Here is a 12,252-nt window from a genome sequence, read left to right on the forward strand (position 1 = left end):
AAACAGTGGGCATGACTTGGGCAAATCTAAGGTCTCTTAAGCTTTAACTGGCTCTTATTGAAGTCAGTGGGACTCAAAAGTGTGCTCAATTTAATCTGGTGTGCCCAATATTGTTTGGAATGATTTTGTAGGATCCAAAGATATTTTTATCAAAAGCATATATTCCTGTATTGGGAATGACATTTTTAAAAGTGTCTTAGCTTGGTAGTGTTTGTGCATTTGTCCTGTTTCCCCTTCTATGTAGAGATACACAGTGTACAGATAGGCACACCTTCAAGGAAAGAGACCATGTCCTTTTTTAAAATCCAGGCCTCTGCATGCTGTGCCAGCAACTCTTCATGTTGCTGAAAATGCGCAGCGTGTCCCTTGTTACACAAATGCTTCTCTTTGCTATGAAGATGTCAAAACGTATCTGTTAAGGAGTTCTCACTCAGTGCTGAGGAATACCGTGTAAATTACCGAAGCCTCTTTATGAAAGAATGGGCTACAGTGCAATCGTTTGTAGAGTTCCTCCAGTTTGAGTCTATTGGAATCTGTGGGTTTAGACTGGAGTGAAAGCTGCATAGGACTGCAGTGTAAACATGTGTGCAATTTAAACCCAAGTTCTTAATGTTTTTTTTTCAGAAGAGAGAAAATACAAATGCCATTTGTGCCCCTATGCTGCTAAGTGCCGTGCTAACCTGAACCAGCACCTGACTGTCCATTCCGTGAAGCTGGTGAGTACAGACACTGAGGACATTGTCAGCGCTGTCACTTCCGAAGGCAGTGATGGAAAGAAGCACCCTTATTACTACAGGTGAGGACCCTGTTGAAAGCCAAGCCCAGAGACCAGGCTCCAGCTGCCTTTGCTGCCTGTCTGTGTTTTCAAAACAAAGAACAAGCCCTGTCCAGTTCACTTCTGAAGCAGAGACTGACAGGTGCTTTTGGCTTATTACATTTGACTCCAGCAGTGACACCAAAATAGCTGTGGCAGGCATTGCAATCCTACCATGCTCTGTGAAAGTTCACACTTCTTAGGAGGAGTTCAGAGGTAGATGGACCTTCACAAGCACTAACAGTGGCTGCAGGTGTGATCAATATAAAATAATCTAATACATACATTCTTTTCAGACATTATTGTTGTGTATACTAGGAGCCAACCAACCACACATAATGGGAACACTCTGCATCCGAGATCCTCCTGATCTGCACACTCACCATGTTGTGCAAACATGGGCAACAAACTTATTTAGCATTTCCACAGAGCATCAGTATATGTGAACATGAACCCTGTGTACCAAAGTTGTAAATACATGCATATATTCTTACAGCCATGCCATGTGTTCCCATTGCATGCGGTTGGCCTGGTCCTTTTTGGTGTGCAAGCAGGTCTTTGATGAAGCAATCAAAACAAATGTCCAGAATTAGTACCACCTCTTATCACTACCACGCTAAAAACACTTTAGTCACCACTCCCCATTGTTATGATACTACATCATAAACCACTTGACTTTCTAGCACAGGCATTATTCTTATACTGAACTACTCTATATAGGGAACCAGCTGCTTTGTGGCTTGAGCAATCGCTAATGCAATCTCTCGCTACCGGCTGCCCTGCCTTCTTGAACGGGGTTCATCCTCAGTAAGGGTAATGCTTGCCTGTGCCCCAACTATGCTTTCAATGAACTACTTCTCACAGCTAACTGTTTTCCCCAGTGGAGGGAGGTGGACAGTTGGGGAACTGAGTTTGGCTCACCGGAGTTGCTGAGCATACTTCAGATGAGTACAGTCCAAATGGCAACTGCTGATATCTTCCTTTTCCTTAGTGAAATGAGATCAGCCCCAGTGCTGCCCCCTTACCACCACCACCAGTTATGGTGTCTTTGGAGCTCATGGCTGGCAGGGGCTGGGTCATAGGGAATAAGCTGTGTAAGGATGCAGATGTGCTCTCCCTTTCTTGAGAGTTTTCCAAACTGGATTGATTGTGCCTTGATTCTGAGGAAGCACACTTAAGAATGCTTAAGCCTAACCCGACTCTGTGACAAGTGCAGAATTGATCTCTGGAATGCTGAGCAAAGCCATGTATCTAAACAGTAAATTAATCAGTATGTTAATCAAAACATGTAATTACATGGAAGGAGGAGGAAATCGTATGTATGCCACCGTGAGCTCCTAGAAGAAAGGGTGCTATGAAATATAAAAGTGAGAGCCAATTAAAGCAGCAAAGCTGCATAGCTGCAAAATGTCAAGAAACCAAAATCAGATTAATAAAGATTTTACAATACATCTTCAATGTTACACACATCTAAAAACTGGAAGAAATCATAATTTATACTTCTTTATCTTGATTCAGTTACCAGAAATTCCACTTTCGGCTTGCTACATTTTCTGTCCCATACTGGAATTCCCCATGCACTATGTGCATGCAACTCACATCAACTTTCCTTATGAGAACTGGAATGACTAGTAGCGAAATTCTAAGCAGAGTTGCATCCTTCTAAGACCATTAACTTATTGAATTAAGAAATAACTCTGTTTAGGATTGCATTGTTATTGCCTAAGAGACTGATCTGTCAGGGATCGCATCCACTCTGTGAATGGGTAGAACAAAAGTGTGAGCCCGGTGGCACCTTTAAAACCAATGAAGTTTTATTCAAGGTTTAAATTGGATGAGTGAAATATTCTAGAATCCCTTTTGAAAGATGAATGAAATCAGAGCATGGTGAGCTATGATCTTGCCACTTGGCTGTGTCAGAGCACTCACACAAGCTGTTGCCGGATGGCTTCACCACTTCATTTAATGGTCTCAATCCACTCTGTGAAAAGGAGTGGTGCAAACAAAGAAGCAACTGTTGTAGAGCCACTTGATATCCAGATTATTCATGGGCCAGCCCACATGTGCATTCATGCACAGCACCCTGCCACACAGGGCTTCTGTTTGCTGTGGGGATCATAGTACTGGTGTGCAGCAGCATAGTGAAGTGGCTGGACCTGCATACAAGTGGCTACACAAAGCAGCTTCTCACATAACAGCCACCTCTCTACTTTGGATATCACAGGTCTGACTTTCAGAGTGCAGTGGCTTCAAACAGTTGAGAGGTTCTGAAAAGAAAGTGAGCTGTAGATTGTTTTTCACCAGTCATCAGCTTTACCAGGACTATGAGCAGCTTGCAAAATGTCTCTTGGTACCACTTGTGTTTGCATAGCTGATCCATGCTTTTGCCCAGTCAGGCAGAAGGAATCCTGAGTCCATTTTGGCTTGCTTGTGCTGAGAATGCCAGGCATTTCTACACAAGACCTAAACCTGATGTGGGACTATTTCCAAGGCTTGGAGCTCATGAAGTGCGCAGGCAAGCTCTCCATTTGTCCACATAGCAGCCTGACTAAACATCTTGGCAAAGCTGCAGCACATCTTATTGCCCTAAGGAATCAGCTAGGTGATGTGCAGCATCTGGAACCTGTAGTTTTTAATTAACTTTATGATTATTTAGCGTCATTATAGCGTGTTTGGGATTGTTGCCTTGTGCCTTCCCTTAATCAGTTTGGCAGAGCTGTCAGTTCAGAAGCAGTTCAGCAGGCAAAAGAATACCCCAGTGCCATTTAAGCAGCGCAGAGAAGGCAAAGTTTGTAAAACCAGGAGTTTGTAAGGTTGAATGAAGAGACATGGTATATTTGTGCCTGTCTCCAAGAGAGTGTCTGTCAATGCTCTTCCTTGATTTTTCTAACTCTCTCCTGCCTTCAGTTGTCATGTGTGTGGATTTGAAACCGAGATGAATGTCCAGTTTGTCAGTCATATGTCGCTTCATGTGGATAAAGAACAGTGGATGTTTTCTATTTGCTGCACAGCCTGTGATTTTGTTACCATGGAGGAGTCCGAGATGAAGGTTCACATCACCACCAAGCATGCAGGTGATAACCTATCTCTGCGTCTGGAGTTGGCTTAAGCTTCCCAGCCTTCCCACTGAATTTTGTTGCTGATGCCAGCCTCTTTGGACCCTCAGCTTGGCAAAATTCTGTTGGTACAAAACTCTTATGTAGAATTAAGGGCCACATGTGTTAGAATTACATAATTTATTATTTCCTTTAAAAAAAATTAGTGTGATCTTTAAATAGTCATGGCTGTTGTGTGAAGAGTTTGGAGTGTTAATTGTTTCCATTAGATAAGAGACTATAGAAACCTACCAGACATCTCTTCACAGTTCGTGTGTATGACTGCATTTGCAAATACCCTGTATGCTGCAATGTAAGAATCCTCCCAGACTCTGCATATTCTCATAAATGGAAACAAAAAGTGCTCCCCTTCTCCCCCAGCAATGCCCAGAAAAGATGCATCGTAGGTAGGAAGGGATATGGGAGCTTCAGAAAGGGCAGAACCCAAGAAGCTTCAGCCTAGACCAGGGGTGTTGAACTCATTTGTTATGATGGCCAGATGTGACGTAAAAGGGACTTTTTGGGGACAGGCCTTGTGCATCATAAAATGTAATACCAGGGAGTGAAGATATAAACTTTATAAAGGATACAGAGAAACCCCGTTAAAGATACTATTTTTAACTTAAAATACTCTTGCAATGTTTTCTTTAAAATGGAAAGGTGGGAGAATAGTGAGATTTAGCAATGCAATTTTTAAAATATCAAGAAAAAGCTCAAGGATCACAGCAAAAACTAAAAATATAAACCAAAAATATGAAATGCTCTGGGCTTAGGGAAACATGAAATGTGTGGGCATTGCAAGCTTCTCTCCCTGCCCTCAGTTCTACTCAGATTAGCAATGGCTCTCTAGGATACTATCCCTCTTTGGCTGTGAGTTCCCAGGTTAGGGAACTCAGTAGATACCAGTTTTAAGATCAGTTCAGCAGAGACATGCTGGCTCAAAGCATCACCCCTTTATTTGCAAGGGCACCCACCTCCAGCAAGGAACAACTTCTAACTAGTCATATAAACGCTGAAAAGTGAAACTGTGCTCGACTCCATTCAAATACATTGTAGTACAGACAAGTCTGCAAAGAAAACACAGAATGGATTTTCCATTAAGGGAGTAGTATATCTGGGCACAGAGTCCTTAATGGAAAGTCCATTCTGCATTTTCTTTGCAAGCCCAGAATTACTTCCTGCTTCAACTTGCAAAGACAAGGAATAAGGAGCTGGGAACTTCTGGAGCCTTGGAGTTTTAAAGGGTGAGGACAGGAGGGGGGAGAAAAGAGTCCCGCAGGCCTGATTAAAATTCTGGGTGGGCTGGTTCTGTCCCACTGGACCGACATTTGACACCCCTGGTCTAGACTTTGTCTTCCTGCTATCAGTGAAAAATAGGGAACCCCTGCCTATCTGAAATAACGTTTCTTTTGGAGCCCTGTTCTTCCTCCTAGTCTCTGCAGGGGAGTCCCGTGATCCAGAATGGAAAGAGGTCCACTCAATACACACACATCCTTGATCTCTGTCCACCGAACACATTGACCCCAAACACTCAGAGCACAATGAAACAGGTTTTCCCATGTGGCACACACAATGCAGATTTCTAAATCCACAGTCTTACAGACATGTATTTTAACTCCACAGCACCCAATACCAGAACAGAACTTTACTAGAACATAAGCTATGCCCAGTCTGGGCCCTGATAGGCCATAACTAGCCACATCCAGTAACCAACTATGCAACTGAAAAGTAAAACTAAAGCAAATGCTTTTACCTTAAGGGATCATGTTAAAATAATGGTACTATACTGTAAGGGGATCTCAACATATTTTCACCTGCCCATGATATAATATTAGCCACTTTGTTATGGATGTGTAATGAACCTTTACTCACTGTCCCATTATTGCATGAATTTTATCTTGATGAACAAATAAAAAATTGTCATTGCCCAAGTCTAGTAAGAGTTACATAGCTATAAGTGATTGAAACTAAGAATGCATGACAAGTCCACAGAAACATCCGCAGCAGGGATGTCACACTGGGCTTTCCTCTGGAAAATGTTAAGGCAAAACAGGAATGAAACGTTTGTCTTGGTCAATGAGGGCATGAACATATGAACATATGAAGCTGCCTTATACTGAATCAGACCCTTGGTCCATCAAAGTCAGTATTGTCTTCTCAGACTGGCAGCGGCTCTCCAGGGTCTCAAGCTGAGGTTTTTCACACCTATTTGCCTGGACCCTTTTTTGGAGATGCCAGGGATTGAACCTGGGACCTTCTGCTTACCAAGCAGATGCTCTACCACTGAGCCACGGTCCCTCCTCCACCTGATGCTAATAAGTAAGTTAATGCTTTAGGCTGACTTGTTTCTTTTCTTTTCTGCCTAGGTGAAGAGAGGAAGACACCCAGTGACTCAAATAGTCCTTCTTCCTCCTCCTCCCTGTCAGCACTTAGTGATTCTGCCAACAGCAAAGAAGATGTTGCGATCAGTCCCAAACCCAAGAGTTCAAACAACCTGTTAGTTATTTCTGTAGTGCCTGGGAGCCAGACCTTATTAAGCACGGAAGAGAAATCAGAAAAAGGTAAAAAGCTGGTGAAATAGATGCAAAGTTACAACCTCCACTTACTCGAGGCTGAGATGGGTGACTTAGGTAATAGTGTCTGTGATTTCCCTTTGCAGGTTTTGAATGTGTTTTCTGTAACTTTGTCTGCAAAACAAAAAACATGTTTGAGCGCCATTTGCAAATCCACCTGATCACACGGATGTTTGAATGTGATGTGTGCCATAAGTTCATGAAGACTCCGGAGCAATTACTGGAGCACAAGAAATGTCACACTGTCCCCACCGGTGGGCTCAAGTAAGGAAAGCAAGTACACAAATTTTTACTGTGTTCAGTACCTCAAGTATTGTGGGCGCAGAAACAGAGAAAGCAAACCTGGAGGGGATTGATTTTGGTCACAGAGTCAAAACCTAGGAAGTTGGCTCTGAAGATTGTTTTTAACTTTCATTGACTGCTTAAACTCTAGTCCCTGATGGCAGAGTGATCACTGTGCTGAACAGTGGATGACGCAAATGCAGACAGCTTCAGTTTACAGAGGCATATGTCTACATTAGTGCCTGTAGCTAAAGCAACTCCTTACAGTCAGGCATTTTTTACTCCTTACATGTAGATCTTTAAAACAATTATCATGATTAAAAATGAAAATTGGGAGTTGGATCTCACGCTCATTGCAGATCTTTCCCACATTCCCCTCCTTCCAGCACTTCTTACCGGCCCTGGGAATGTTTATTTCCGGAATTGAGGACCCACCTGGACTAATAGCTACACAGGTCAGGAGGCTGCAATGGGGTGAGGGAAGGGAATGAGAGGGAAGAAACAGAAATAGTGATTTTGTACCCTTGCATCTGCAGATTGTGGGATCCAACCCAATACATTGCAAAAAATGGACAGTTTTGCCTGGAGCCTCGTATACATTCAAATGAACACATGAAAGTGGTGTATGTGGAAGCTGTCCCCATCAATACAGTGAAAGGGGCAGTTTGGCACACAAAGTGCTGCATGTATGGTTCTGCCTTGGAAATGAACAGTTCTTATGGGCATGGGAGCTCGGTTTGAGCTCTGGAGCCCCCTCATATGTAGGAAATCACTGGATCAAAGGATTTCTTTATTGCAAATTCTTTATCTCCATACCTCAGGAATTAAGGAACCCTGTTGCTGTTACCTTTTTGTTGGCATGGCTTGTTAAAGCCTCATTAATTCAGTTTGTTGGTGGCACTCAGAAAGAAGATGATTGCTGAAGTGTAATTCTCCATCACAGTCATCTATCTGCTTCTGTTTTGACTCTTCCTTGTGCTAAATTTTGAAAGGCATGAAGCTGTGGCCTTCTTTAGAGCCTTGGACTTGATGCTTGGCTTCAAAAGGTGCATCTTACTATTAATTGACTCCAATGCCTTTGGCATTTTGTCAAGATATGCTGATTATTTATGGGAAGTTTTGCTTCTTACTGAGAGTTGAAATAAGGTGAAATTGTGAGATCCCTCTTTGAATTTTAAATATTGTAAACTATTTCTCATAGGGTTTCCAGGTGTCCTACTGGGGTGGGAGATCTGTTGGCAACCCCACCCTCATTGATTGTCTCCCTGTTGGCTGTTGGGAGGAAAATGTTAAAATTGCCATTGGTGCAGTGGTCTTATGTCTCTTCTAGGGAAAACCCAAAAGTGATTTCACTCTGTTCTTAAGAATCACCAAAAATTCTTATGGAGGTTTTCCCTGGAAGAGACATAATGCTGTTGTGCTGATGCCTCCCCCAAGACTCCCACCAGCTGATGGCAACTTTATTTCTCACTTTATTTATAAAACATCTACATCACTTTCCAACTTAAAATGTTAACACATCCTTAGATGTATGAGTAACATGTTTTAAGAGACAGGCAGATTGGAATTACTGCTACTCCGCCACAAGCCCTATAAATGATCCCATAGTGGAATCTTCCTGACAAAACTCAACCCCAACCAGGTTCTAGTTATGGAAAACTAAGCACTGAATATACGATAGTTTCAGATGGAACTTACTGTCCACTTCATATCATGCAGCCATCAAATTCCATAGAAACTGAATAAGTATCGAGATCGGGATCGACATTCGCATTACAGATCACCCTTGCTTTGGACCATGGTGTCTGTGGGACCATGTGTCACCTCATAATATTTCACTTCAAAGAATTCAGCATTCAGTCCTTTTATGTTTTAAACATCCTTAAACTAAGTTTGTCCCTCTGTACTAAACCAAGCACACCACATTCTTACTGTGAAATGTGTTTACATACCTTGATTGGCTGAAATGAAATCAGTGAAACAGAAAATGGTAGTTTACCTGGAACCAACTGTCACTATTTCTTTGGTTTTTGATAGGTGCCCATTCTGTATTTACTCCACAAACCGCCCAGCAGCAATGGAGTGCCATTTGAAGACCCACTATAAAATGGAGTACAAGTGCCGGATCTGCCAGGCAGTGAAAGCCAATCAGCTGGAGCTGGAAATGCACATCCGGGAGCATCGCCTTGGCAACCATTACAAGTGTGACCAGTGTGGCTATCTTTCAAAGACAGCCAACAAGCTGATAGAGCACGTGCGCGTACACACTGGGGAGCGCCCTTTTCACTGTGACCAGTGCAGCTACAGCTGCAAACGCAAAGACAATCTCAACCTGCACAAGAAGCTCAAGCATGCTCCACGGCAGACTTTCAGCTGTGAAGAGTGCCTCTTTAAGACCACCCACCCATTTGTCTTTAGCCGCCATGTGAAGAAACACCAAAACGGGGACTACTCCGAAGAAGAGAAAAAGGGCCAGGGGGCAAGCTCCAAGGAAGCCAGTCCTCTTCTTGCTGCCAACAGTTCCCAAAGCCTCTTATCGCCTCTCTCAGTCATGTCAGCTTCCCAGGCTCTGCAAACGGTGGCCATGTCAGCTGCTCAGAGCAGTGGGGCAGAGCCAAATGTGGCATTTAAGGCCTTGGCCGTCAATGGCACTTCCCTGTGTTTTGACAAGTATCGAAACTCTGAATTTGCCCACCTCATTCCCTTAACCATGTTTTTTCCCAGGAACCACTTTGATATCACATTCCATCCACCCAGGCCGCAGACTGTATGTCTGGGTGACTGTTCGCCGAAGCACTCCTTCCTTGCCTACCTAGGACTAACAGAAAGGGCAGAAACTGTCTAAAGACAGCCACATTCTCTACCAAAAATATCCCCCCTCCCACAGCAGACATCCAGCAGGTATATGCATTGCTCTAAACCATGCACCCAAGAGAAGAAGTATGACTGGCTGAACATTTGTACTTTAGATCATTGTTAGTAAGGTATAGACAAAAAATGGCTCTGTGTGTCTCCCTAATGCATTGACATGAAGGCTGCTTTATTAAAATCTTCAGAGAGGTGACCTCCTGCATACTTCTACCTTCAGAGGCATGTTCCCAGTACTCTTATATAAGAAACTCTTTTGTCTTGTTTAAACTGAACAAGAGTGTCCTTAATGGCAAAAGATGACATATTGATGCATTTTCCTTTGGGTTGGTGAGTGTGAGCGTGTCTGAAAGAAAGTCTGTCTGCAGTGTGCCATGACATTGCTTTTGCACATCCTTTTGTACTTTATTTAATAGGAACACATGAAGCTGCCTTATACTGAGTCTGACAACTGGTCCACCCAGGCCAGTGTTGTCTGCTCTTGACTGGCAGCAGCTCTCCAAGGCCTAAGATGGTCTAAGGCCAGCACTTGCTATCTGAGAGTCTTTAAGCAGAGAAGGCAGGGACTGAGTATGGGACCTTTAGACATGCAAAGCATGTGCTCTGCCAATGAGCTATGACCCTGCCCTTTGTGATCATTGTTGCAATTCTCCATGTTCACTTCCTTGCCTACTTCTCTTTATTTACAATTCTTGGAATGTGGAAACAGCAGCTTAGTCCGAGAAGAAAGGGCATACTGTTCAGAACTGCAGCATATAGCTGCTGCGTTGGCCTCAAATCAAGGTTGAAGAGGAGACGGAATTACTTTGAGTCCTGCAAAGCTAGGGGCTTTTCTTGTGTTACATTTTTCCTTCCTGGAGCTGATGTCCATGTGCAAATGCATGTCCACTCTAGTACTTGTTCTTTTTTGGCTGTGTTCGTAAATTAGGCTCCTGCTCTATACATTTGCACTGCCCAAATATAGCACTCCTGCCACTGTTAAAATGTCACAGTGAGCACACATGGTGATTACCCCCATGCAGGAAAAATGCAAAGTAACCCTGAACATAATATGGCAGTGACCCACATGAGGGTATAGAAAAACCTGTAAACAGGAAGTGTGTTTTATGTATGCACAAGGTCAGTTTTTCATTATATCCATGTAATTCAAGGCCATATCTTAAAGTACCTTTTGTACTTGAGTACAAATACCAGCGTACAAAATGCACATGCCAAGCATCAGCTTTAAAGGGCACAAATGCATTTCATTGAAATTGCTCTTAATAAACTATTTTGATGCAAGAGCCCAACACTCTTCCATCTAGGTCGCCAAGAAAAAGGTGATTTAAATGCAGTTGCACCATTGCATTTTGCAACTGATGCAAGGCCAAGTGCAAAAAGGTATTTTAAGAAGCAGCTCTCCAATCAGGTCCAGATCATGGTATATTGTTAACCATACACATTCTCGGACTGAATAAATGCAGTGGCAAACTTGGTTTGCAAGAGTGTACAAGAAAATTCTATGGTGATTAAATCCAGGAAATGGGATTTTAAAAGGAAGAGTTTGGTAAATTCTGGGTATAAATACTCAGACTAAATAAAGGCAGGTTTTGCACAGTGCTTGAGTCTTGCACTAGTATGTTTCTCACTTGCAAAAAAAAAAAAGTAAGAAAGTGTAGAAGATTGAAATGTTTCTTTTGTGGACTGAAGGAATATCAGATTGTATATGAAAGTTAACAGCATATTCTTTTAAATGAAGACAAAAAGGTGCTGTTTAATCAATATGGTTCTCTTTTATATGCCCAACTTTTTCAGCTATATTTTCAAATTTTGCGTCTCTGTACACATTACCATTCATGTTATTTGTAATCCTTTATATTATTTTGTTAATGCCTATTCTAGTATACTCTTCTAGGAAGCTAACTTTATATTTTCTTAAAGCTCTTACTTTGTGGTCATTAAAATGACATAACTATTGCACTTTATTGCAGTAAGGAGCAAATGCGGTATTCCTAATAGAAGATCTAAGTCAACTCATATCTTTTCCCACCATTTAATTTTTTTTCTCACCCATGCACTGATGTTTACTGTGTATTGGCATCTCATCCAGTTTCTGCCACTAAACACATATGTGGGAAGGAATCCAAATCTGTGTAAATGTTACAATACTAGAAACTGTTTACAATGGAGGATGAGAAGGAAGAATCCCAATTCTAAATATAAAAAAGTTAAAACGTTAAAGTAAGATAACTACAATTGGTAATGAGTCCATGCAAGAATGTAGTCAGCATGTTGCTTCCCCTGGCTAATCTATTACAGTTAAATGTCAATAAAATTGCTCGTCTTGATTAAAACTGCTTTTTGGTACTCATCCTAAAAATTGCTCTGCTGGCAAATAGGTGTTTAACATAAGATCAGGTGTAGCGTGATCATGACCTAAGACCTTACAATGGCATTCTACCCCCAAGTATGATGGCATAGTAGTGCCTAGTAATAGTCATCCATCAATTATGTGGCAGAGCATCATCATGTAAATTCTGCTGCCTGACAAAGAGATAGGTAGAGAAGAGGACTATCACAGAGGAAGACCTCTCAGCTACACAGTAAAGCATCCAAGGGAATAGCAACAGCCATGGTAGAC

At 42.2% G+C, this 12,252-nt stretch overlaps 1 protein-coding gene across 6 annotated transcripts in view; it reads left to right on the forward strand.

Moving 5' to 3' along the window:
- Positions 1-11,937, forward strand: part of ZNF827 (zinc finger protein 827) — a 205,797-nt gene extending 193,860 nt beyond the window's left edge. For 2 of the 6 annotated variants that reach the window (XM_060246682.1, XM_060246685.1), the window contains 5 exons: positions 625-796; positions 3,722-3,888; positions 6,276-6,470; positions 6,569-6,746; positions 8,802-11,937. In XM_060246682.1, the coding sequence (XP_060102665.1) occupies positions 625-796; positions 3,722-3,888; positions 6,276-6,470; positions 6,569-6,746; positions 8,802-9,609 (1,520 nt within the window). In that variant the 3' untranslated portion in view covers positions 9,610-11,937. Of the gene's footprint in view, positions 1-624; positions 797-3,721; positions 3,889-6,275; positions 6,471-6,568; positions 6,756-7,150; positions 7,220-8,801 lie in introns of all 6 variants that reach the window. The other 4 variants (XM_060246687.1, XM_060246688.1, XM_060246684.1 and 1 more) reach the window with 4 other exon arrangements.
- Positions 11,938-12,252: the final 315 nt, after the last annotated feature.

The sequence above is a fragment of the Heteronotia binoei genome, chromosome 9, assembly GCF_032191835.1.
Source record: "Heteronotia binoei isolate CCM8104 ecotype False Entrance Well chromosome 9, APGP_CSIRO_Hbin_v1, whole genome shotgun sequence".
In the NCBI taxonomy this organism is placed as follows: Eukaryota; Metazoa; Chordata; class Lepidosauria; order Squamata; family Gekkonidae; genus Heteronotia; species Heteronotia binoei.